The sequence below is a fragment of the Photinus pyralis genome, unplaced genomic scaffold (genome assembly GCF_008802855.1).
Source record: "Photinus pyralis isolate 1611_PpyrPB1 unplaced genomic scaffold, Ppyr1.3 Ppyr1.4_LG3a, whole genome shotgun sequence".
Taxonomy (NCBI): Eukaryota; Metazoa; Arthropoda; class Insecta; order Coleoptera; family Lampyridae; genus Photinus; species Photinus pyralis.
This window is the reverse complement of record NW_022170509.1, coordinates 18,190,521-18,217,652: the sequence shown is the minus strand read 5'-3', so window position 1 is coordinate 18,217,652 and position 27,132 is coordinate 18,190,521. Positions and strand designations below refer to the sequence as shown.

The 27,132-nt window shown below is 35.8% G+C and overlaps 2 protein-coding genes across 2 annotated transcripts; one reads left to right on the top strand and one right to left on the bottom strand.

The window, feature by feature from the left end:
* Window positions 1–586: 586 nt before the first annotated feature.
* Window positions 587–2,843, top strand: LOC116166124 (cathepsin L1). The gene is made up of 6 exons (XM_031480964.1): window positions 587–1,644; window positions 1,693–1,842; window positions 1,891–2,141; window positions 2,192–2,327; window positions 2,370–2,530; window positions 2,586–2,843. Exons 1-6 carry the CDS (start codon window positions 1,444–1,446, stop codon window positions 2,779–2,781), a joined length of 1,095 nt encoding a protein of 364 aa, XP_031336824.1. The 5' UTR covers window positions 587–1,443; the 3' UTR covers window positions 2,782–2,843.
* A 3,053-nt stretch (window positions 2,844–5,896) lies between these two features.
* Window positions 5,897–24,180, bottom strand: LOC116165564 (semaphorin-5B). Its single transcript, XM_031480113.1, has 8 exons — window positions 23,680–24,180; window positions 13,694–13,803; window positions 10,417–10,516; window positions 9,855–10,365; window positions 8,947–9,799; window positions 7,884–8,894; window positions 7,676–7,831; window positions 5,897–6,588 (listed from the first exon to the last, which is right to left on the bottom strand). Exons 2-8 carry the CDS (start codon window positions 13,791–13,793, stop codon window positions 6,209–6,211), a joined length of 3,111 nt encoding a protein of 1,036 aa, XP_031335973.1. The 5' UTR covers window positions 13,794–13,803; window positions 23,680–24,180; the 3' UTR covers window positions 5,897–6,208.
* Window positions 24,181–27,132: the final 2,952 nt, after the last annotated feature.

The window sequence follows — 27,132 nt, the reverse complement described above, 5'->3', positions numbered from 1 at the left end:
ACTGTTTGAAATTATGGATTCTACAGGCCACATTCTATAAGAAAATTTTTTTCCGGGGCGATCTGAGACAATTTTTTTTTCGGGGCTCAAAAAAAGGCAGTGTATAACCTTCCTTTTTTACCAAAAATCGACTACACCAAAATTTCTCGGGAAAACACTTTTTCTTATTAAATTGGGTGCGTAGAATCCAAATCAATTCGTACTTTTTCGATCAGACTTCTCAATCAAAAGTTATAGACTAGAAACCAATTTCGAAAAAAAATTCAAAAGGCTGTAACTTTTGAACTAGTAGCCCAATCTTGGAACTGTTTGAAATTATGGATTCTACAGGCCACATTCTATAAGAAAATTTTTTTTCCGGGGCGATCTGAGACAATGTTTTTTTCGGGACTCAAAAAAAGGCAGTGTATAACCAGGGGCGCACTGGCCCGGGGGGGCGGGTGGCGATTGCCACCTGGCCTGTAGATCATAATCGCCTGTTGGAAATTTATAAGTATGTGCTGTATTTAGTTTCTTGCACTATTAATAAATTATTAACACGTTTCTCTAATTGGGGTTGATGTTAGGTTGTTAAACAATTCTGTTTTAATTGAAGTGTTTTACAATGAATTTATCATTAAGGGGTTGTTCCACCAACTGGAAGGAGTTGTTCCAGCAACCCCTACGGCAGTTGCCAAAGGGTAGGAATAAAACCACTTTTTTATAATCTACTCATGGAACAGGTAAGGAAAATGTACAAGAATTGGTTTATTCCGAACCGATTCGTTTTCCAATGAGGGAAAACAGACAGTTTAATAAACATTTTATCAGTCATCATTGTGACACCGAAATAGAAAAAATACTTTATCCTTATCTATTTTCACACGCAAATCTTATATGTTCTACTTAACGTAGTACCAGGAAAGCTTTCATGGAGAGCATAGTCATGGTGGCATCGTAGGAGTCAAAGGACACAAAAAAACCGTTTTGTAGATTTTTCTCGGTTGCAGCCTCAACTGTAAACCAATACTTATGATATCGTGGCCAAAAGTACGATTCGATTTTTCTCGTAAGGATACGTCGGTTCTTAATGTGGGGGAACTTGAATAACATTGTAAGGAGTAGGAGAGCCAGCATAAATGGGAGGCATAAGTTCGTGTGCTTCCATTCATCCTTCTCTGAAAATTCATAATCCAATTCCCAGAATTCTCTCTGAGCACTAAAGGGGTCATTCTGATACAATAAACCTTACTGGTCCCTCAATCCCAATCTTTACTCGTTCCCCTTATACATTCAAATTTTTGATTCGACTGTTGGTATCCAAAAATCTAAAAGCGTAAAGAGCAAAGCCTTTATAACTTAGTGTCTATTAAAAGCCGCACACAATATAAATTTTAGGTGTTGTTGCACTGTTAGCAAATCTGATGATCTAATTTTTATAGTCGCGTGGACGACATTCAATATATGCTTACCCATTCTAATTACAACAAGGTTTCACAATCAATGGGTATGATGTCTCACTTGCTTTTCATTATTATATGCAGTTACCGCTCTGAGATGATTGCATTATTTCACATTTTGTTTTTAACATTAAGCTTAACCCATTGCCAAATTTTTCATTTACCAAGCAGCACAGAATTGAACAAATTGTGGCACGATTTCAAAGTAAGTTACGTGAAGTCGACTTAAGGCTCAATATTGGTTTTTGTTTAGAGATCATTTAATAAAACGTACGTCGGTTATCATGAAGAAAGACGAAGACAAGCTTGGGAGGAAAACCTACAACGTATTGTCGAGCATAATAAGGACGCCCATAAAGGAAAACACAGCTATTTCATTAACATTAACGATTTAAGTGATTTGGTAAGATCTTCCGATAATACTGATCCGTAAAGTACAGTTTTCGATTAGAATACAAGAACCTATCTCCAAAAAATGGTTAAATTAACACAAAGTACAAGGAGAAAACTGGAAAACCCGGAGGTGGTGGGTGACTTTTACGAAATGGCCCATCATATACCCGATGAATTTGATTGGAGAAAAGCAGGATTTAAGACACCGATTTACAATCAAAAGGACTGCGGGTCATGTTACGCATTCAGCGTTGCATTGGCATTGCAGGCACAAATTTTTAAGCAAACGAATCAATTGGTTCCCTTAAGGTAGGTGTTGCAGCTTTCAAATCTCTCTAATGTAACTATGTCTCTCGTAGTGCACAACAGCTAGTTGATTGCAGCGTATCAGCTGGCAACTATGGTTGTGGAGGAGGATCTTTGCGCAATACTTTAAGATACCTAGATCAGTCAGGAGGCCTTATGACTTATAAGGACTATCCGTATATTGCGAAGGTAAATTACTGACTACCATAATTTTATAATTAGCATTTGCAGCAAACCAGGTGCCACTTTGATCAACACAGAGCAATAGTAAATTTGAGTTCGTGGGCAATTCTTCCAGCTAGAAATGAAAGGGCCATGGAAATCGCTATATACAAGATTGGACCGATTGCGGCATCAATCAATGCAAGTCCTCATACGTTTCAATTGTACCAGTAAGATTTTGTACAACTCTTTTGAGATTATCACATTTAAGATTGCTGCTTATAGTTCTGGGGTTTATGACGATCCGTTTTGCTCTCCCAATACTGTTAACCATGCGATGCTAGTGGTTGGTTATACTAAAGATGCTTGGATTTTGAAAAATTGGTGGGGCAATCGATGGGGGGAGGACGGGTATATGAGACTGCGGAGAGGAGCTAATCGTTGTGGTATCGCAAATTTTGTGGCGTACGGTGTTGTATAGAGACCAATACAGGCAATCTGGAGTAAAAGAGAACGATTTTTTCCAATTATTTCAGTTTGTACCTTTTATCTTCTTTGTACCCTCGTGCAATGTTTAGTTATTTATCCTCGATATACACTGGTTTTACCTGTATTTATATTCGCTCCTTTATCCCTGCTGTTTCTTCTGACTGTAGCGGATCTGGACGCATAAATGAAATCAAACCGGTTGCTATGTCGTTGCTAAGCTCGAATAAAAGAGGAGCGTTTTTAGAAAAGACTAGCAACCTATCCCAGGTCCCAGGTAAGGCAAATTATATGCTCATAGACCCAAAAGGGGAATCACGGTTATTAGAAAAGATAAGTACATCAGTCATAATCCTCACATTCAAGTTTTACATTTTTAGTCCACGTTTGGGGTATCGTCCACAACCCCCAATTAGGATTCTGTAGACAAATTTATTGGATCCCAGCTTTCAGCTTTGAATATTCAAAGATCCAGTTTATGTTGGTAATTCCCATCTCTAGGTGGCTATTGCGATCACCGTTTTTTGGACATGTTAAAATTTCATCAAATGTCGACGTTTTAGATCATATTAAGCAACTTTTAAAGAATAACATTTTTTTCCGTCTGTATGTATGTGCGTACGTTGGCAATTTTCCGAGGCAACGGCTCGACGGATTTTGTTCAAATTTTGGATATGTATATTAGACATACTGAACCGAAAAATATCGAGCTGGATTTTTGAAAAAAAATTTTGAAGCGCTGTAACGGCTCCGAACTTTTTTTTCAAATAGGATCCTAAAATTTTTTTAAGTTAGGTATTCGAAAGACCTTATTTTTCTGTGTAGAACCTACAAAAATTGTGCCAGGTTTTATTATAGAAAAAAAATGTCAAAAAACTAAAATATTTTTGTTCGGTAAGACTCAACTAATTCTAATTAGGAATTACAATTATTAATTATATGTTGCCTTGTGACATGAAATAAATCAATAGACAAACATGAGCAAAATTAAAAAAAAGAGATACAACGGCACGCGGTAACCCATTTGAGCTGTACTAACCGCGCCCTAGATTGCTGAACTTCGGTGATCGGACGAGAACTGGTGTTTTTCAATGTACTTTTCTAAGGAAAATAATGCAGAATCTTTTTTTTTTACAAAAAGAGTACACGAAATACCTAGATGCCAAACGCCACGCGAATTTCGTATTTAGGAAAGAATGTATCATTAAAAATAACCTATTATCACGATCTAATTAGAATTACTAATTTAAGGGGTAAACTTTGTTTTTTTGCAAGTACAACAATAGAAAAGAATAAACAAACATAAATACGGTTTACGGTGGTAACACTTATATACGATAGTTTTGATGCAAGTATTTTTGCATAGAATATATTGTATTAGTTTCAGGAATCATTTATGGGGGTTTAACTGGATACACGAGACGAATAGGGGTGTAGCCGAGGGTCATTTCTTTTGGACTACCAGTTCCGGTAAAGTGTAGGGCAACTTAATTTCTTCAAATAGAAACCTTGAATATTCTTATTCTACATCGGAAAATAATAAATTTTCGTGGGAAACGTTTTTGTCTAAACTTATTATTTTTTGAAGACACTCTTCTAAAAGCTCTATTTTCGGATTGAGCTAGGAAGCTGTTCTGTCAAGAATTCGGCAACTGGTTTTATATGCGAATAAGTATCTACTTGCCATATGGAAAACTTCCAGTTTCTCAAGCTTTATGGAGCGCCCGCACTTTCCGCTTTTGTTACATTCACAAAACGATTTCCTACAATAGACATCACTAATGTAATTTTATAGCAACTATAACGGTGTTCACTTTTTGTTTCTCGAAATTTTTAACTAATATAAACAACTGCAGTTTTTTCCAATATACCTTAACAAATTGCAATACGTCTGTATACAGGCATTTTTTGATAAAATCCTTCCTTTTCGCCTATTCCATACTTAACACATGTTAAATTAAAAACCGTCCGAAGAGGGGGAGGGGCAAGTACATACACATGGAGGAATTAAGAGGATTAGAATTTTTCGCACTTCAATATAATCGTATGAATATTTACACTTCCAATTCTTATTCTTACCAGGACAAATTTAATATTATAAGACCATTCTAGTGCTTCTGGAGAAATGTGGTGAAGTGCTTCAAAACCGGGATTAAACTTTGAATTTGGACATTCCTCAACTAAATGTTGGATGGTTTTTTTAGGATCTCCGCATAGGCAGGCTGGATTCCATTTGTGCAGTATGTAATTGCATCTTCCATGTTCTTATACGATTTAATTTGACCCACATTTTTCTTGAAAGATCAAGCCCCGCAACTTCATTGGACGGTTCTTTGATTAAATTTCGATTAAAAATTGTGTTATTATGCTGTATCCAAAGAATTTTCCAACGTTCTTTAATGGAATATACTTTTGAATGTAGTCTTCTTTCCATAACGGGTTTCGTGATTTTAATCGATAAAAAGGTAAATTATTTAGATCTAAATTTATGGGGAGCGTCATTTTTATATTTGTCTCACAATTTTTTTAAGAACAATTCCCGTCTGATATTGGGTGGAGCAATGTTGGAGAGAACATGTAATTGCAGTAAATCGTTTTCATCTGTTGTGCATTGTGCATTTTGTAAATTACTGTATTTGATTTCTAAATCCGTTCCGCTACTTTATAAAATCATGGATACAGGAATTATCCTATTTTGTAAATTATTCTTCATTTTAGTTTCGCAGGGTCTATTCGTGTAGGACTAGGAAACGCAGATTTCGTTAATTTGGGGAGGGAACTAGAGTTTTAAAAATTAAAATATTCAAAATTTAGGACATTGAGTTTGTCAGCCCTACATGTACTAATCCTTAAAAAGATGCGACTGCAGTGGTTACATTTGACGCGCATGTTGGTGACGACGCCATACCACTAGACCAGTAAGGACTCTTGATTTCAAAAAAGTTGTTTTCTAAGTGTCGTTTGCTTCTCACTTTATCCACACCAATTGCAACTTGTGAAGCGCTTTTAGGCCAACTTTCTATGTACTTTTCAAAAAAATTCGGGTCATGAAAAAAAGCCTTGAAAATGGGTTGGTTACCAGGTGAGTTGTTTTTGGGAAATTAGAGAAACCAGTTAATAACAATTTAATATTTATATAAAAATATAATTAACAATCAATAAAATAAAAATACTCAATTTGAGTTACACCGCTTTGTAAAAATACAAAATAAATAGGTATTAATCACTTAGGTATGTACAATAATTAAGTATGTATTTGGTTAACGGTCAGCAAATGACTTTCATAGGAAAACGTTCGACATTATTAATCTAAAATGATCATGAATGCTAAAATTCTAAAAGTTGAAACGTGAAATAAATAGTTATGAATCCAGGTACTTTGGAGAATCATACTGAAAATCGCCATAATTTCTGAAAACATTTCAGTCATAATAGCAATTGTCAGATTTCATATGCCCATTGTTCAAGCTGTGGCTGTTGCGTTTGATAGTTGCAGTATCGTAATCGTAACACTTGTTCGATTTAATAGATCCATGATGCGTATTATTTAGTATTGAATGAGATGATGAAGTTCCTTGTCTCTTAGAAGGCAATTCTTGTAGAGGTACGGTTATGTAGGGGTTTTGTTTAGCGCTAATATAATGGGGAGAGCTCGGCAACCGTGGTTTTCTCTTACGGAAGTAGAAATAGGCCATCATACCGGAACAGAGTAAACCAATAACGACCCCTCCTAAAATGCACAGAATAACGGTACCTGTTGATGCAGCTGTTGTTTCCACTTCCAAACCCATAGGGCTGATTTCTGCGTAAAAAGATTAAAATTATCCATTATGACTAACAATAAATCAGTTGAATTACGATTAAGACTGCGCAAAACGCACAATTTCTCTTTGAAAATCTATTTTTTTTTGTATTCCTTCGGTCTAAAACAATGAAATAACATCCCAAATCTTGAATTTGTAGCCATCTTGGATTTTCTCTACTCAAAATTATGTAAATAACCCGAAAACTATTAATTTATCTTTTAGTTATCAAGAAACAATTTTCAAGCTCATTTTGTTTTAACTCTGACATTTTTTTTTAATTCGTCTGTGAAAATTGTAGAAAAACTAATCTCTACAGAAAAATAATCCTGGTAGGGGGTAGAGGGGTGTTAGTCGTGTTAGAAAAAAATAACAAACATTTGCGATATCGCGTTTATCAATTGCATTGTGCGTTTGCCATTTAGTCATTTAAATTTAAAGTTATGATTAGGACTTATTGCTTTCTAGGAAAGGTACACTGAGATAACACAAACTGATAATTTTTGTACGTGTGTGGCCCCCAAGAAATACGTTATGGCCCCCGTTGAGAAACACTGACCTAGACATGTTGCAGTTTTGCCACAGAATACAAAAAATATCAAATTTAACAGTGTTTTCTTAAACGGAGAAAATGAGAAAAAATAGATCATACGTTGCAAACCAAGGAGAAACCAAAAGTTAAAAAAAGTTCAGTTTTTCTTCAGTAATGAACGTATGAATGAAAATATATTAAGTGTCGTTTCGTTTTCTGAATATCGCACTAATTTTGAGAACAGAGAAAAATTAAAAAAAAAATATGGTTACCCGCGTTTCATAGGAGTAAATATCCTCTAACTAAAGATAATTAATTTTCTTTGATTTTGGTTTATTATTAAAACAAACTCAGCGACACTAACCTACAACACAGTGCAAATATAATACTACATTATCTTTGCACAGTAGTAAGCAGTATTTTTTAGTTGAATAAGCGCATCCGGTGCTTTTAATACTTAATTCATAGAGGGAATTGAAAGTACGCAAATTACGATCCTTGCAAGTACGCTAAATTAAGCATTTTTATAAACGAGATAAACACGTGATTCTTACCATTTGATATATCAGAGATGCACATTCTAGTTTCCTTTGTGTGACCTTGGCATAAATGCTGTCCAGGATTTGTTGTCCTGCACTTTCGTTGACGATGCTGCTCATTATTGTCATCGCACAGCGACCAAATCGTCCAGGTATCCCAACCCAAAAGTGCTATAAATATGAAAACGTAACAATGGACCTATTTTTAATTATGGAAACTCACATGTGCATGGTGGTCCTTCACAAGATTCCTCCTGCACAGAGTCCCCCTGACAATCAACCCCTAAGCAATTTCGACGACGTTTCCTCATTCCTATCCCACATGACACACTGCACTGTGACCATTCAGTCCAACAACTCCACTGTGGTTTACAGCTGTGTAAATTACATTTCCTGGTCTGAACGGATGTTCCTTGACATTCGCCTTTACCTTCGCATGTTCTTAAGCGTATTTGTAAACCTTCCCCGCAAGAACCGGAACATTCGCTCCACGGTGTCCAGTTAGACCATTTGGGAGTATCGTCGATATTAATAGATGAACAAAAGCCGTCTCTGCAAACTCTCTGTTCTTTAGCGAGGCTGATCTTAATCTGCTGAGAATCTTGAACTGGTGCTCGACAGCTGTATTTATACCGATGTTCCACATGTTCGTGCTTTGATGTGTTTGCTACAAACCATGGGGTTGATTGACTAGCACGTTTTTGCTCGGTGCACTGATGTGAGTTGCATATTTCATACTCGATGTTGCAACCAATGCACTCCTGCCCTCCGTACTGAGGAGGTGGATTATCACACACCCTCTGCCTTTTGCGGAAGCCTCCCCCGCATGGTACCGAACACGGAGACCAACTTCTCCAATCGCCCCAATGACCATCTTGAGGAGGAATAGTGCGCGTCGGACAAGGAGGATTCTCTGAGCATAGTGCTTCATCAAGATCTTGACCTACACATACTCTTCCACCATGCGCCGGTTTAGGATTGGAACAAGTTCGTCGCCTGGTTTTCGCAGCCACACCGCACGTTGCAGAACAGGCCGACCATGCAGACCACGGGGTCCAATCACCGTGAACCGTGCAGTTTGTTACCGCGACCGAATATCCCGCACAATTTTTACCGCCATTTTTAGGGGTAGGATTGCTACAAGAGCGTGTTTGGCACATACACTCATCCATCAAGCGAAGATCCTGCGGATTTTGTAAACTACAAGGAGACCAATCCGACCAAATCGACCATCCTATAACAATGAAAATTAATGAGTTATATAAGTACATGAACGATCAACTCACCTCCATCCACTGGAGCATTTAATACGGGACATGAAAGTTCATTTTGAATCCAATGTTTTGTATGCGGATCGGAGTTGGGAGCTGCCGTACAAGTGTCCTCAAGCTCGTTCCACCCACAGTAAGGATCCATGGCATTGAAACAAGTTTCTCTTGATAAATGCCGGCCGCAGTGATGAGCTGGTGCACGTAGCAATTCAACTTCTGTTCCAACATATATAGAGTTCGTTTCTTTTAAGTACTGTATATTTAAAATTGGTACATCGGCGTTTAATACTGGTTGCCAAACTTCAACTATACACGTTTTTTCATGTCCGGGTAATACGGTTAACTTCTTAATAATGCCCGCGGTAGTGGCCACATAAATTACATGGACATACTTCTCCAATTTTGTAGCTAGCACATCCACAGTGATATGTGTAAACCTCTCCAGTTCAGCGATGTGTAACGGATTTTGGGTGGTAGGTTCCACTGCGTTCTCTTTGAGTTGATATTTAGAAGCTTCGACTTCGTGTTCTCTATTGGTTGGTTGCTGACATGTGTTGTAGTACTCAGACGAAGTACCTCGATGCTGTTGGTTTTTAAAGGGACCCGCGAAAGCCGAATTTATTGATGTTAAATTAAAAGCGCATATTGCAGAGCCAGCAATTGCATTGCTGGGAGTCGTAAAAGTAGCGTATAGGACGTTTTGCTCTGGAATATATGTGGTACTTTGAATTTCATCGAAGTAGGCAGGATATTCGCCTGCTGCAAAACATGTTAGTCTCGCCTTGATGAAAGTTGTCCAATTATCTTTGAGAACCGATTGGCCTCCCACATCATTCTTACATACTTTTGCAATTCGAGAATAGACAATCTAAAAGGTTAAGAAAAATTTAAAAACTTTATAATATAAACAAATGAAGTACTACCTTTCCACAGTTGGTATATTCCACTACCGGTTCACGGAATATGAAATATGCAAATTGATCGGTTTCAAAAGAGCCCACAAATTGCGGTTCGTTCAACCACATGTTGTTATACTGTTTTGTCCTAATGGCATTGTGTGTTCCAATGCCTCTGTAGATAGCAGCGTCAGAACCGATAAAATTGGTTGGTCCCGCAAAAAAGTAGTCACCACTATCAGATATCAACGCAGTTATGTTTGCCGAGGGATTATAAGGACAATTTGCTACACCATCCAGCGTTTCCGATTCGTCCGATATATTTTCCACTCCTCGCCACGAACAGATTGGTGAAAACGCGTTCGTTCCGCAAGTTAAGACCCTTTTCCCATCCGTAAGTAATACTTTCACGTAGTTGTGACAATTTTTCTCAGATTGGCCTTTGTCCGTGCACAATGACACCTTGTCGTCTGGCGCAAACCATGCTGCGTCTTCTAATAGTTTTAAAGCCGGCAGCGATAGTCTGAAGAGTGCATCTCTAGAAACCGTCAATGATTGTAAGGAATTAAATTTTTTACCCGTGGTTTACCTGGCCCCGACAAGAACTTGGTTGCGGGCTACATCGAACAGTAACTGTGAGTAGTAGGTTACACTTTCCTTAGAAAATCGGCTTACTAGTGGTTGCAAATCTACGAAAAATCAAAAAACGTCATTTTTGGGGCAAGAATTTGCTGATTCCTTATATAACTATAAATGGAACTGCTTTAAATGGCAAAGGAAGACGTAAATCGTGCGGCTTGTTTGGTGGTGGACGTTTATCGTTGTTTTTTTTGGTTTGGTAGACGTTGAAACGGTAACCGATTTTGTTAGTACCTCAGTGTTTTATTAAGCTGCGTGAGCAGATGCTTGTGTGTGGTTTAGGGACCTTTTGGCATTGCACATATCAATATACAGGGTGTTTAATCAGTGTGATCTTGAAAAACATGTTTTATATTTGACAATTTAAGTCAACCATATTACAACATATCTTGAATTATTGGTTTTGATGCGTAATAAACGAAAGTATGCGTCAATATGATTTTTAACTTGCTGTTTTATCAAAATCATATTAAAATATTGAAAATTGTGGGAATTTTCTTCCTTGTTGAGGGAGTGTCTTAATGCGGTATTGATTAGCCATTTGTAGCAGCTTGTATAAAGCAAATTTCCTTGTTTCTTGCACATTTCGTTTGAAAAAATCTTTCTCTTGATGCGCTCCATGCTTGTCTTGTTTCTTGGTTTGACTTATAAATTATTTTCAACATTCTTTGGCTTGTTTACTGCAAGAAACGAGACAAGACAGGTTCATCCTGAAATCGTGCTTTTGTCCGTCTGCACGTTCGTCAGCCCGAAGATCCTAGAGTCTTTTAAACTTGGAATATCGGTCTCTGTTATTGATCTAGGGGAGCACCTACTAAATTTAGATTAAGGGTCTCGTTATATCGGATTATTGTACTTAGGTGGGTGCTCCGAGCAGCAGGAGTAGGTACTTATTTCAATTTCCGAACTAGGAAGATTTAAATTATTATATTGCAAAGATGCTGATTGATGAATTAATTTTATGCGCCAATCATCATAAATTAATACTATTTTTTTTAGTAGTGCTGTACTTGTTTAACAAACAATGTCGCGGATCCAGTAGAATAATAATACGCGCGATTGCTCCTTTGTGTTTTCTAAAAGATAACTGAGAGATAAACGTTGTTTTGTGTACTGAAATATTATCACTAGCATCTTTTCCTTTCTGTTGTCATGTGAATAGATATTGGAGTTGCATGAAGGTGACATCCATAATACTGGGTCAGGGAGTTTTAGAATGGAGAATTTTCGTTCCTGGTAGACATTCCAAAATGGTGCAGAATGTGAATAATGATTGGATGCAGTTCGGTGGGGCACCTCTGGTAGAGAAGGGTGAGCCACCCTTAAAGGTGTATTTTTTTGAGTTTTTGGCATTGGAATTACAGGAAAACTACACTCTTTATCAAAAAAAGTTTTTTGTAGAGCATAAAAATTCTCTATCTCTCTATCCCCCCCCTTCCTCTGTAGCTACTCGCCAGCGTCACATTCGACAGGCGTCCGCGACGCTCCAATCAAATTGTTGAAGCGGGTCAAGAGAGCGTTGCTGAAAATCGAAGTTTGCCGTATCGCCGCCGTTCTCAGGAACTGCACGTGGGTGGAACCACTCTAAGAAGAATTATGAAGGAAGATCTCCATCTTTTTCCATACAAAATGCAATTTACCCAACTATTGTTCAATTGTTGCAAATGGACAAGTTGCGTCGCCTTAAATATGGGAATTCTATCGCAAGAATGATCGATGTCGAGCCCTTTAATAAAAAAATTTAAGCTGAGGAACCGACTTTAAGGTTATATTTAAGCTGTTACAGTAGGGATACATCAAAAGTTAGTACCCTCAATTGATAGGGAATTGTCTGTTCTACAAAAAGGGAACATCGCCGTTATTTACTAAATGGCGTAGTTTCTCTGTTAAACGCTAGAAACAAAAAAATCCAGTTTTAAAAGTTTCTCACGTCCTCCCCTGATGGGGGTATCACCCTTCAAACAGTTCTGTTTAGCTTGATTTAAGTCATAAACTCATAACAAAACGGTGTAATTAAAGATTCTAATGTAGATAGGTACGGTAATGATAGAGTTTATGGGGGGGAGGGGGGCGTACTTTTTTGGATATTTTTTAGGCAGCAATTATTGTAATAGAGTGCCCTTTTGGCTTTTGAGTATGTTATTGAGTATTTTGATGAAATCAAATCATCCTCAAAAGCATTTTTGTCAAATGCAAAATGTTAATCATCTTTGAGGTAGTGTTTTAGTGATTGGAGTGGCGATAGAATAAAAGTTAATACACCTAATCGATAGATTTATGCTCTACAAAAAAGGTAACCATCCCTTTTTTGATGAAGAGTGTAGTTTCCCTAATAAATGCTAAAAGCTCAAAAATGCACCTTTAGGGGTGGCTCTCCCTCCTCTGCCAGGGAGTGGCAGTTATAATTTCATTTAGGGCTATTAAGGCCTGCATCGATTTCGAACATTTACTATACCAAGTACACGATAAACATTGTATCACTACTTTATCAATTGTAATTTATTGATATTTGTTTGGCTAGAGAGCGTACCTATACACCTACTTGATTTGTTAAAGTAAACATGAACCTTATGTAAGTGGAAGTGTTTTCCTGGATAATTTTGTCATTTAAAAACAAAACTGACAAAAGGTCAGTTGCACTGTTCTTCAACATACCTAGTACACTTACCGTCAAATAAAACCTTTTCTTTTAAGAAATGGCGAGCTCCAAGATTTTTATGCTCAGGGTTTCTGATATTGATTAGCCAATTTTTCAGCACCCTGTATGGGATCTCTGTTACATAAAAATAAAGGTAGGTAGTTTCACGAGCCCTATTTTTCATTTTATGAGAGTTGGTACCTACGATCGACTAAGTAAGTTTGGATAGCACTTATAACAAAGATCAAAACAGGTATACCTACACCCTTATCTATAGGTAAATTGATAGCCGAGTTTTTTAACATTTTATCAGTGTAGGACCGACAGTTTATCGATATCAAAATAAATAATATTACCGTAAATGTACCAATACTATTGGTGTTTGTTCAAGTGGTTATTTATATATTCTACTTCAACGAACTATCTAATTCAAAGTCCGTTGTTGAATAAACTTATCGTTACCAATTAGTGACAGTTATTGAAGATCAGATTCTAAGATTTTATGACTACTAATTGAGGACAGGCAAATTGTGACCATAGCACAGACACACTGAAACTAATTTTAATTGCAAATAAGACAATACGTTACCTTGATAGGAGATGTATCTAGAATCTTGTACGGCAGAAGCATTTATTGCAGTTATGAGTACCATGAAGTTGAAAAGTAGAAGACGGCCATAAATAGCCATACTGGTACATCTGTAACAATAAAATAGGATTATGTACAGTTACATTTTAGAAAACTACAGGAATTCTTTGCATTCGATTGTGTTATAGCATGCTAATTCTATTAAATTAATTGCTTAATTATCGTTAATCACCTACTCATACTTGGCAATAGAAATTTCCAAGATATATTAACTAATTGTATCTTTATTATTTTTGTGGAACGCATTAGCATCTTGCCATGGACGAAGAGAAATTTTTGGCGCCTTCCTGCAATGAATTACCATAGGGTTCTTGTAGGTACCTAACCCAATCTCTTTGAGCAAGATGAGTAAAAGCAATGGAAAAAGCAATGATGAACGATGAGCGGAATTAATTATGCGCATGAATTTCTAAAAATATGAGAGATGAGTAACTATAAGAAAATGTTTGTAACTTCAATGTCAAAATTGCTCCTTACAAATGTGTAAATTCCCGATTCATAGTCTTTGGGCTCGAGTTCTCGAGTGCTAACCTTTCACAATTAAAATCACTAAAGTGGTAAATTTCGCAGATGTCCTGTTGCAAAGTCTTCGATTACCTCACCAGTACCTAGAACGCGTATTAGCGTGTAGTTAGCAGAACTAACAAACTTCTGTGTCAATATTCTACGGTATGTAATAAAACAAATACGTAACCTTCCTAACAACAGTAGGTTAAATGAAATTTTAATTACATTCCGTTTTTCGAGCGTCCCACACCGTCCCCACAGACCCAAAACGGGAAAGTACAGCGCATTTCCTCGACTTTTGTTTTAAATGGGAACAACGATTGGCAAAGAATTCCCAATTGGTCGAACTTCCAGCAGGGCACATTATCCCAAAGACCAACAAACGCATCTTGTCTGGTGACTGCTGTGTAAAATTCTCGAAAGAATAAATTTTTGCTTTGCAAACAGAGAATAGATTGAAACGACGTTAGTAGAATAAATAAACAAATTTCTAAATGCGGGTTATCATTAGCCTGGCCAAACTTTCTAATCTTCTCTTTCCTTAAAAGTCTGCTCAGATCTAATTGGCGATAAGTGCAAACAGGTAGAACTAATGTTTGTGGTCAACCTTTAAAAATTAGTCTACCTGTCTGCCACGAAAACTAAAACATTATAACCGCTTCAGTTTGCAACAATACGTATATGACGCCAGGGTACCTTTTTAGAACGGTGCCACTCCGTTAAAAATGACCAAAGTGACACAATGAGTGACCATTAATTTGGTCTACCACTAATACAATGAATTTTGCCGGAGGTAACACACGTGATTGCGAAGATGTGGTCTGAATAAGAACACTTTTAGTGTTTGCTGTCAAATTAATCATCTTCTCTCTGCAGGAACTTTGCTTTGACAATACCACCAATTTGCTAATACGTATCAAAATTCATTTATATTATGCTGGACGTGGTTATGAAAATCAGCTTCTTGTTTGCGTTGGTGAACTACATTTTTTAACAAATTTTCACCCACATCTTGGCAAAATTAGACCGATTAAACTTGTGGTAACAATGCACTAAGATTTCAATTCTTATTAGTCGCTCTACTTGCATACGGGAGAGCCGATAGGCTATATCCCAGGGATTCTAATACTTCCACTCTTTCAAAACATTCTTGAAGACATATAGAAACCTTAAGATCATTAAAGTAGTTATTATACCGTGTGTTCAACAACAAGCTGTGTTAATTATTTACCATATCGGAAGCTAATGCAAATAAATTTTTTGAAAATTGAGATCGAAATCTTTCTAGTCGTTTTACCAGAAATCTAAGACCTCTTTAGGAATTTTCTTTCAAAAATCTTCTATGAAGCCTCATACGAGAATTTTGCTTGAACTTGAAAACCTGTTTAGGAATCTTATTAGAAGCGCCCTTTGAAAGCTTTTTTGTCGATCAATTCGTAAGATATTCTTCAAACTCGGCTTACGAGAACATTATTCTAGAAATATTCTTGGAAACCTTTTTAGGAATTTGTCCAAAAAGCGGGATTTCTTATAAACATTTGCGCCTACTTCATTTTCTTGCAAAACTTATAAATTTAAATTTCCTAAGAATTTACTAAAAAAAATGTAGAGGGATCTTCTTCCGAAAAACGTCCTGTGGAACCAGTCACCGCAATCTTTTGAATAACTGTTTGAGAATTTTTTAAAATATTGCTATAAATTTTCTTTAAAATAATCGTATTGAAAACATTTCTTTCGAAAAAACTGAAAATGTTACTAGACATCTTCGTGAAAACCTGTTTAGGAATCTTCACAAAAATAAGAATCTTCTTAGAAACGTCTTTGGAAAACGTTATTAACAATCTTCTTAGGGTCATCTTAAAAAACATAGACACTAGAAATGCTCCTTAAAACCAGACAAAATTTGTCTTACTCGAACTTTCGTTCGAAACATGGATTGAATCTCGGAACCGTTTTTTCAGAATCTTTGAAGGAATCTTTTTTGGGCATGTTTCTAGGGGATTTCTTAAAAATATTATTGAAAAGATTTTCTTAAAACATATCAGAATTCCTCTCAGATTCCTTGAAAGTCAGGAAAGTTTCTTTGAAAATCTTTTTAGTAATATTCCATTGGAAATTGCTACATGATCCTTGGAAATGTTTTAAGTCGAGATAATCTTTTTAGTTTAGTTTGTAGTTTATAACTTTTGATTGAGAAGTCGAAAAAGTACGAATTGTTTTGGATTCTACGCACCAGAATTAATAAGAAAAAGTCTTTTCCCGAGACATTTTGGTGCAGTCGATTTTTGGTAAAAAAGGAAGGTTATACACTGCCTTTTTTTGAGGCCCGAAACAAAAATTGTCTCAGATCGCCCCGGAAAAAAATGTTCTTATAGAATGTGGCCTGTAGAATCCATAATTTCAAACAGTTCCAAGATTGGGCTACTAGTTCAAAAGTTACAGCCCTTTGAATCTCTTTCGAAATTGGTTTGTAGTCTATAACGTTTGATTGAGAAGTCTGATCGAAAAAGTACGAATTGTTTTGGATTCTACGAACCAAAATTAATAAGAAAAAGTCTTTTCCCGAGACATTTTGGTGCAGTCGATTTTTGGTAAAAAAGGAAGGTTATACACTGCCTTTTTTTTGAGGCCCGAAACAAAGATTGGGCTACTAGTTCAAAAGTTACAGCCCTTTGAATTTTCTTTCGAATTGGTTTCTAGTCTATAACTTTTGATTGAGAAGTCTGATCGAAAAAGTACGAATTGTTTTGGATTCTACGCACCAAAATTAATAAGAAAAAGTGTTAATATGCGTTCCTCTACAGTTCTTGGATTCAGGAGTGTTACTTCCTAGAAGTCATTTAATCCAACATTCCAATAAATAACAAATGTAAGTAAATAAACAAATGCTATATTTTTCAGAATTATGAACAAATAAATAAGAAACAATTTTGCCTTGTTGAATCTTATTGAATAAGTGGTTCAAGTATGGTAGTGGCCGAATTCATTTGCATTTACAAAGCGTTCTATCGAGGCAAATTCAAATACATCTCATTAAGCTTTTGTATGGTGTATGACCCACGACTCTATTGTATACTACTTGAAACTATTTGGCCAAATAAAATAAAATATCTACATCCAAACGAATATCAGAAGTCACATCAGTTTTGTTAGAAACTTCCTACTCAACCTCCACTTAAAGTCATTTTGGTCACACACAATTAAATTCCTTCAAGTGTTGGAATCCTCAACTGGTTTGTTGGCGCAAATTCATTAATCAAGAACAAGTTTGAACTCTTCAATTATAAGAAACAATAATGTAATTTCTACAGTATAATTTCGCACTATAAACATCTTCTGTCGTTATCAACTTGTTGATACCAGCATCTTATTAATTCCGTAGAAAACTATTTCGAGCAACGTGGGTAGAAAAGGTAGTGGTCAGGTCATATTTTTTGTCCCACTTGTTAGGCGTTCGATCATTGTCAAAATTTCTCAGTTTCCCTTCACCACTAATTATGTATGTGTATCAAACTCCTCGTCATCAGAATTTCATACTGCCACCATTACGTAATGGTCTTTTTCGCTCGAATTTTGCTGCGCAATTGTTTAGCTATAAATCTTACTGTGCACACTTATTGTAAAGTTTACGACGGTATAATTTAACGATTATTTCATGGTTACAGTAGTCACTACATCGATTATGATTGCGTTTTTAAGGGTAATTGCATATGTAGTCGTCCCAACTACGGGGGAAAACAACAATAATGGCAATAAAAGTTATCCAAGGAACTTGTGAGACCAGTTTAGCCTTCAAAAATACTGAAAGATTCGTCTTTGCCCACTTTGGTCGCTCATTCGTGTGTCACTGTTGGATTTTTATCGCAAGAACAATGATTATCTTCGTGCTGCTTTCTGAAACTATATTTGTAGAATACAGATTACATCAATTAAAAATGAAACAAGCAAAAAAACGTTAACGAGTCACATGTAACGAATTCCAGCCAAATGTGTTGCAACGTGATAACAATATGGAAACATTGATTTCTTGCTACAAGATTGTATATCAGACCTTCTTTTCACCTCATAATGAAGATGAGATCCATTCGCATCAAAGTAGCAATAGGTTCCAGCAATAGACAATAGTTTCTCGAATAGTTTAGTAAATTGCTGAACCATCAGATGCATATTTTTAAGGTGGTTTTGGTTTTCGGGAGTTTAAATGTTTTAATCGAATCATTAATTGTACAAATATTAAGTTATAAGCTCGGTTATAAGGCAACCCTTACGGAGTCTGGGTTTCCTTAAAGTGTAATGCCCTTCAGGGTTTCACATAAGGCCGGCTAGAATTAACCTAGCTTACGCCCTTAAAAGGATCCTTCCGATCGATTCAAACAACCCCCTATGAAGTGCCAGTTGAACCTCTCAGCATTCACGGAGGACAATGACAATTGGATTTGAGTCAAACCGATCCACCTAATGCACAAACCCAAAATGTCAATACGATATGATGTAACGTAAAGTCCGCAGGAAGATGGGTAACGGACCAAAATTAAATAAAATTAGCAGGTCTGATGAAAAGTTAATAAATCAACTAAGCGAAAGATAACTGGAAAACTAATTCAGGTCTCCGGTCTGAGATAACTATGAAACAGGTATGGGAATAACCGAGGTAATAACTAATTAAGAATCTGGAAAAGTGTCGTCTGAAATACAACGAAATACGGTTCTGGTCAGTAAATAATCTGGGAAAAAGTTCTTGGTGAAATTCGAAATCATAGGAGTACAAACAAGTGGGGGAACTAAGAAGGGATTTTATTTCAAAGGATGGGGACGACAGCAGGTTGCATCTAACGTAGGGATTTTACACCAATTATTACAGGGGTTTACAAATAAGGTTTCTACTTTACACAATTTCAAAAAGGACATTACAGTATAACCATAAATTATAAAAAATACAAGATATAGAAGTGTAACTCCTTTCTGTTTTAAAAAATATTCCTTCACCGTCTTGAAATTATGTATTTTTTCCTTTATGAAAAATTAAACTCGCCTACGATTTTTAGTAGGGGAATTTTTTTCCACTCAGCCCGCATGCGGACACCAGACTTTTAATCCGGGTCAGATTCAGTCCTTGAACAGACGGACAGACGAACTGAAAACCATCACATAAGGGGATTTTTTTTTTCGAAAACTACCCCTAAAAACCAATGTTAATTGCACCAAAATAATTTAAGTGGCTCTTATAGCAATCTTAAAAAATATAATTTGAACCTAGCTCGAGGATGTTCTTTAAACTTGTTTAGTTTTTTCTTGTTAAAATCTTTTTTTTAAATTCAATTAGCAATTAGAAAAACACGCTATGGGCTTATTTGATGACTTATGAGTTAATAACGCAACTCTATACGACGTAATGGGATACTCTTCACTGACAAGGTCCGCCTAGTCCCTGCTTAGGTCAGCTGGTCACAGTTTCTTTAATTTTCTTAAAAAAAAGATATCACTCACCTTTCTCCGTTCGTAATTATTTTTACGGAGTTGAAAGGATAGATAAATGCATAAAACTAACTCGTTTGATAAACTAACTAATGTGCAACAGAAATTCATCAAATTCCGTGTCAAATCCACTGCGCATTAAACTGATGCGTTTAGACGCCTTCGCAAAGAAATCGGTACCAATGCCATGGAATGGCGTTGAGGTCTTATGGTCATGTATAAGAGTATCCCTCGGAGTATCCAATTCATTAGACATTTCTAATGTCAGTCCAAGAGTTTTGAAAACGTTCCCCGGAGATGTGAATATGGACCGTAAGGTCCTAAGTTTTTGTTGAAGTCTATGGTAACTGTGAGGAATGTGGAGAGAAGTATGTGTAGAAGAAGTTCTATTTATCCTTCCAGTTCGCTATTGCGATCTGAGTTAATATGCTTCATATTTGCTAATCAAGGTCTAATGATAACAAAGTTAGCAATATATACCTACCTAGAAATGTTGATAAGATTATTTTAGATGGAAAGTACCGTAGATATTAAAATTAGATTTACTTTAGCTACTGTTTACCAGGTGTTCTACTTCAGTCGCTTTCTCTGTACAAAATTACATCTTCATGTAACTACCTGAACTATGAAAGTGCTTTATCACATTATCCTAAGAACTGCGCTGCTGTATACTGTATTTGCCTGTCCACCCACCATGTCTGTCTGCTATGTGTAACATGTTTCTTAAGAAAATTCGTTTGCATCTACTCATCTACTGCAAGGGACGTAACCTGATGTATGTTATGCGAGCTTTCCGATTACCTTCACTACACATGAGATTTCTAGCGATTAAAACCTATTTAGAGCTGTAGATCTATTTTAGGGGATGCAAGTGGAACTAGCATCATCCTGATAATGGGTATTTCCCGAAATCGATAGCCCAGAGAAAACTTTTAATAAAACTTAGTTTGTCTTTTTAAATTAATTCTACGTATAAGTCAACAAACTACAATAATGGAGTCCTTCATACTACAAATAAAGTATTTAAAAAGATGCTTTAATTTTATATTGGCATACTTTACCCGACAATTTTCCAAATTGCAAAAATTGCTATAAAATTGCTGCAAAATTGCCATAATTGCTGCAAAATTGTCATAATTGCTGCAAAATTGCAATAATTTCTGGGAAATTGCCACAATTTCTGGGAAATTGCCACAATTTCTGAAAAATTGCCATGATTGCTGCAAAATTGCTACTGCTTGTACACCAAAATTGCTAAGTGGTTTGCCCCGAGATCTTAAGCGTTGCAGTTGATGTTAATGATTCTGTTAATAGCTTCTATGACCTTCCTTGCAATATTTTGGACAAATTCTGCCCCATGAAGAGAGTTAGGAATGGTTCATCATACCCTGTTTGGTTTTCAACAAATATAATGGCATCAAACAGAATTAAGCATACAATGTTTAAAAAATACAAAAGCCTACGCTCACTAAATGATCCACGTGCATCCGATAGTTAACAGTCAAAAAGGGAATATCATCAGGGTACCGTCAATATTTAAATGGCATCGACAATGAAATTAGACGCGATCCTAATCGCTTTTGGTCCTATGTGAAACACTGCAGAAGGCAAACTTCCCAGGTGTGTGAAGTTGAGTTTAATGGTGTTGTAGCGTCAACGGGTCCTGAAATATCAAATAATTTTGGAATCCATTTACTTACCATCTCAATCTAACGAAGATTATTATGACAATCCTCATAATAGCAGAATTCCAGTACATACTAATGTTATTACGTGGAAGGAAGTTGACCAGGCTACAATTTTAAAAGCTATGAAAGGATTGAAATCCAAAAAATCTGTGAGTCCAGATCTCATTCCGCAGTACTTTTTCAAAGGGCACTCAGAAGTGTTGAGTAAACCACTGTGTATTATAATTAACAAATGCCTTAAGTCGAATACCTTTCCTGATGTATGGAAAACCACCAAGGTAACGCTTATATTTAAAAAAGGGAATAGAAGCGCTGCGAGCAATTATAGGCCAATTTCCATACTTTCAACAAAATTTTTAAAATTGCATTTAGAAAAGAGGTTTTTTCACAAGCGCTGCGACATATCTCGGATGGTTTCATCTCGGGAAAATCAACTGTCATCAACTTGATCAACTTGACGCAATTTATTTCCAGCAGTATGAATCAAGGTGTGTCACGGATCTAGCCAAGGCTTTCGATAGATGTGACCACTCTATCATTATATCTAAACTAAAGCATTATGGCTTATCTTTGGATTAACTTCATCTCTTTAAATCCTGTTTTACAAATCGCCGTCAATACGTGTGGTTCCAGGGATACACATCTAAGCAGTATATCGCCACATCGGGAGCTCTGTTTTAGGACACCTCATCTTTAGCCTATTAATAAATAAAGTCGTTGAAGTGGTTAAGAACTCCAATATTCTATTATATGCAGATGACTTAAAATTGTTTAAAGCCATCTCTGACGTAAATGATTCTCAAGCGCTGCATTAGATCCTGTCAATATCTGGTTGGAACACAATAAATTATCCTTCAACGTTTCCAAATGCTCAGTTCTTACTTTTACAAAGAAGATCCTATAATGTACGAGTATTCCATGGACGGGGAAGAGCTACGACTCATTCTGGAAATAAAGAGTATGCATGTATTGTCTGGAAGCCTCACTCTATCACTCTTAGGAATAGCCTCGGGAATAGCCTTCAAAGGTATCTCAACTGTAAACGGAGCGGGTAATACACGCATCTAATTACCTACTCTGAACTGCTGTCATCTTTTAATATTAAAAAGAGACAGGAACTTGCTCAGTTACTCCATGGGACTATTGTCAACTCCAAAAATCTGGCGCAAATCAATTTTTATGTATCATCTTTCTTGTGTCGTACTCGTACATTATTCTATATTCCCTACTCACGCACAAACTTACTCTTCTTCTCTCCTTTGGTAGATAATATGCAGCAATTATATAATCAAATTTGCACCTTGTCCCTTCGATCTCACACGAGGACTTTGATAATTTTTTTAAGTTCAGCTTTTGTTGACTGAATATCTAGTTGTAAGTCTGTTTAATAAATGCAACTCCGATAATGATTAAACCTTCAGGTAAGGTTTATATACAATGGCACTAACCAACGCACCTGGTTTCATCGTTTGTGCTATCAATGGGTTTTCTTGTATATAGTTGATAATATTCTACATATGAATAATAGATACCTAGGTAGTTTCATCCTAAAAATGTTTAATGCGGTTTTGCATAAAGCGACTCATACTGCAGGAGTAAGATATGATATTTTTAGTAAACTACTTCAGCTTGAATAGCAAGATCATTGAAATACACATGTTTCTACTAACGTCGAATGCTTGCCAAAAAAGAGGTTGATTGGCAGTGTAACTGTTAGATGCATGGACGTGATGAGAGGATAATTAAAATTCCTGCTCTTCAACTTTAACAGACACAGGTCAATTTGCGCTGCAACAACACTAAATCACTTCAAAAAAGATAATAGGTATAATGTTTAAAAAATACTTACCTTATGTTACAAACAGAAAAAGAATAAAATATTTATTATAAAGAAAAGTGTTTATTATATGTATTTATTCAGGCAAAATTGGTGGACTTTTGGGGTCTAAGTGGGTGTATTCACCCACATTTATTTTAAATATCTTAATTAAACAGTCCTCTTCATTTATGAAAAGAAAGTTACATTAAGTATAATTAGCAATTTGATAAATGTGTATGTTTAAATAGGAACCGAGATTAGAAACATTTATATATCATACAATTACTCTGCAGATGTTACGTTTAATTAAAGACAATTACGCTTAATATGAATTAATCTGTCAATTTCATTCGTTTTTACTCTCTCTAACCTGTAATAAAATGAAAAAATGCGTACAGGTACATGTGGTTCTTTTTAAAATGAAGCAAATTGCTTACCAAAACATTATGTAGTTGCAGATCAACAACAAAACAACAGCGGGGAGGTGTAAACCATCGTCCGACTTTCCATCCCAGCATAAATCTGTTCGTAAATTTGCAAAAAAGCGTATCAAAACAACATTCCTGCCACTCTATATTAACAAAAATCACTCGGGAGTTTTAAAAACATTCGAACTATATATCACTGCCCGGAAAAGTAAATAAATTTCTAAGTGACGACCTTGGCGTCTTTAATGTAAGGTTGTTCCGAAGATTCAACAGTCTAACGTTGTAAACGAAACACTACGTTCAGGTTCATTGGCTGAATGGCATTCAATATCTTAGCTGTGTTCTTTGCACATAAACTAGCTCCAAGGATCTTACGATAACTTAAGTATCATTTCAACGCGCAAGTCAAACTCTGACTCGAATTTCAACTTGAGATGTTCCTACCTACCTACTTACATTTCTAGAACTGTAGAAGCACAATTGGGCAGAGAACGAGACGGCATTGAATTTTTAAAGTTTTAGCATTGTGTTATAAATTGTCTCGTACAATGCTTCCAATTCAATCTGATGGGTTTAATGAATTAATATCAATAAGTCTGTATGTATTGCGATATAAACGGTTACGTAAAGAACGAATGTACGTACTTTAGGCAGGGGATTATTATCATTTATTTGCTTGACAAACACACTTTTGTGATAAAACACGGCGTAGGAATTAAAAATAAAATTTGGACAAATGATAAGTCGTCACATGACAGGTTGGAGCTATCAACGCTCTGACACTACGACGGTAGAGCAACCCTTAGTAACCGTAAAGGAACTTGCACTACAACAGTACAATCACATTTTTATAAAATTCAGAATAATATCTGAATAAATTACTATTACGACCACAAACCCGTATTTACAACAGGGCCGCCGATACGAGGATAAGCGGGAGTAAACGCCAGGGGACCATCGCACCATAGGGGCCCGGCCTAAGGCGACATTCAAACCTGTATGTATGTATATAATTATAAAAATTATGAAAATTGCATAATACAAAAATGCACAATGGCAGATTTAGCACACTTAACTGAGCAACGCATTGCAGACCAACGTAGTTATTATTAAAAATACACTCCTTACACAGGAACAAATCAGGCACGAAATTGAAGCACTCTGCACTACACACCACAAACATGAAACAACACACTCACCGTACAAGATAATACATCATTTCTAAACAACTCTGAAATACAGACATTTGCGACACTTCAGCAATCGATAGATACAAATAATCACACAAACCAAACACTCACATCCCTTCAAAAAGAATTTGACAATGCACTGTTAGAATTCTCAAACACTGGCCCAACACGAAGAGCACGAATACACACACACACACTTTCACAAACACTAAATAATCACGTTTTACCAAATTACATTAACGATAACGCAAACTTACATCACCTACACTTTGTTGGTCATTGTGGTGCGGTTGCAGTTTCTACACTGAGAAAAATAAATGGTTAATGGAACCAAAAAAGGATTCTATCAACAGTTTATTCTATTTGCCTATAATCAATGCGGTACAATGGGAAATGAGAAAATATGTCATTTATTTTGTGTTCATTCAATCATTTTGCATGTACCCATTGAATAAATATTCAGATTTATTATTCAAAGATGTAACTAAGAAATCCGTAGCACTATCAAAACGAATAACACCAATCTTTTGTTCAGTTAACAACTCTCTTATATTACAATGATATCTATTAGGTACGTTCAATGAATACTTCGACAACGCGTGTTTATGAATTTGATCCAAATAGATCAGTACATTAGGACAAATAACATACGTTTCAAATGAACAATAAATTAAGACATATTGATCCCATTTTTTTTATTTGTTGATATTATATTTCACACAAAAACGAATACATAAAAGAAAATGCAGTGAACACAGTTTTGTATTCGTGTTTCGTAAACGATAATACATGATAACCTCGTAGAAATTTGGCAACTGATGATTCCATACGTATGCAATCTTCTTTTATACTCCGGTTTAAAAGCAAAGTTCCATGAGCTTCATGACTTCAAGACTTCATAATTGTAGGAGCAGTTTGTGATTGTAAACTGCATTTATCGGACCGAAAAAACCTGCAGCAAAGATTTGCAGATGCTTTTGGTATATAGGTAAGGTAACGCACAACAGGGAGCGGATACTCAAATTAACAGGTAATATTAATAGAAGGATTTTTGAATTACAATCAGTACTTATAGGTTCATAAATCGAATGGAAAATTATATAATGTAAAAATTACCTTCAAACCCCAAGCTGTCAGATAATTCCTGATCCTCGTGAACTCGTCAATCATGAGTAAGTATGTATAACCTGAATTAAGAAGAAATTGAAAATCATAATCGTTAACATAAAGAGTAAGATAGATTGTAAAAGTTTCCATATTTTAAAGCACTTGTAAGAAATACCTAATGCGCACTTGCTACGGCGATATACGTATGCAGCTCTAAAGCGTTAAACAGCGAAAATGGACCTGAACTAAAAAGTTCCTTTAATTTTTAATCACATTCTGTATCAGCAAATGGGTAACGTCAAAACCTACCGAAATTAAACCAACGTGTAAATAAACAACTTGCCGTAATGAATATAAGAACATTGTAATCAGAGCTGGGCAGAATACTTTCAAAAAGTATTTGATTACTAAATAGTACCTAAATACTTTACACAAATCAAAGGTATTTGAATACTAAATACTTTTACGTCCAGCACAAGCGAATACTAGATACAGATACATTGAAAAGTATTCACATACTTTAAAAAAATAAGTATTCAAATACTTTAGAATGTATTCGAATACTTTCAAAAGTATTCGAACACTTTGAAAAGTATTTCATTAACTTACATTGAAAAGTAGTCGAATACAGTAAAAAGTATTCAAATACTTGTCACTCAAATACATTAAACATTTAAAATAGTATACTAGATAAAAGGCTTAATACTACTTAAAAAATCAAGTTATACTTTGTATGGGGTTAGCTTTTTTTATATTTCTATTGTTATATACAAATTTAAGGGGAGTAAAAGCGTATTATTATTATTATATTATTATATAGGAGGTACCTACCAGGACCTTTCTTATACCGGCTATATACTTAAGAATACGTGTACCAGTTTTCAAAGCGGCCTGCACATGATACGTACGCCTTTCTGAAATTAATCCTAGCGATTTTGGAACAGATCCATTTTTGACCATCCGTTTGTCCGTGTGCATGATAACTTGTTTAGAAACGTGCGATCGCTTTGAAAATTGGTACACATGGTTTTAAGGATATAAGAAAGGTCCCTATTGTTTTTAAGTTACGTAGACTATCGAGTCAAAAAGTTTCACTCCAGGATCGTTCGGTATTCAGTTGTATCGGATTTTTATATTTCATTTTGTGACAATGGAAACTTTCCCT

What these genes read in the sequence shown, in the direction of transcription:
- LOC116165564 (XM_031480113.1), bottom strand. Translation starts at nt 13,793, where the DNA reads ATGGCTATTTATGGCCGTCTTCTACTTTTCAACTTCATGGTACTCATA. An exon ending in AATATACCAACTGTGGAAAG is followed by an intron (nt 9,800 to 9,854) that starts GTAGTACTTCAT and finishes TTAACCTTTTAG; the next exon opens with ATTGTCTATTCTCGAATTGC. An exon ending in AAATGCTCCAGTGGATGGAG is followed by an intron (nt 8,895 to 8,946) that starts GTGAGTTGATCG and finishes TCATTGTTATAG; the next exon opens with GATGGTCGATTTGGTCGGAT.
- LOC116166124 (XM_031480964.1), top strand. Translation starts at nt 1,444, where the DNA reads ATGCTTACCCATTCTAATTACAACAAGGTTTCACAATCAATGGGTATG. An exon ending in AATCAATTGGTTCCCTTAAG is followed by an intron (nt 2,142 to 2,191) that starts GTAGGTGTTGCA and finishes TGTCTCTCGTAG; the next exon opens with TGCACAACAGCTAGTTGATT. An exon ending in ACTATCCGTATATTGCGAAG is followed by an intron (nt 2,328 to 2,369) that starts GTAAATTACTGA and finishes TAGCATTTGCAG; the next exon opens with CAAACCAGGTGCCACTTTGA.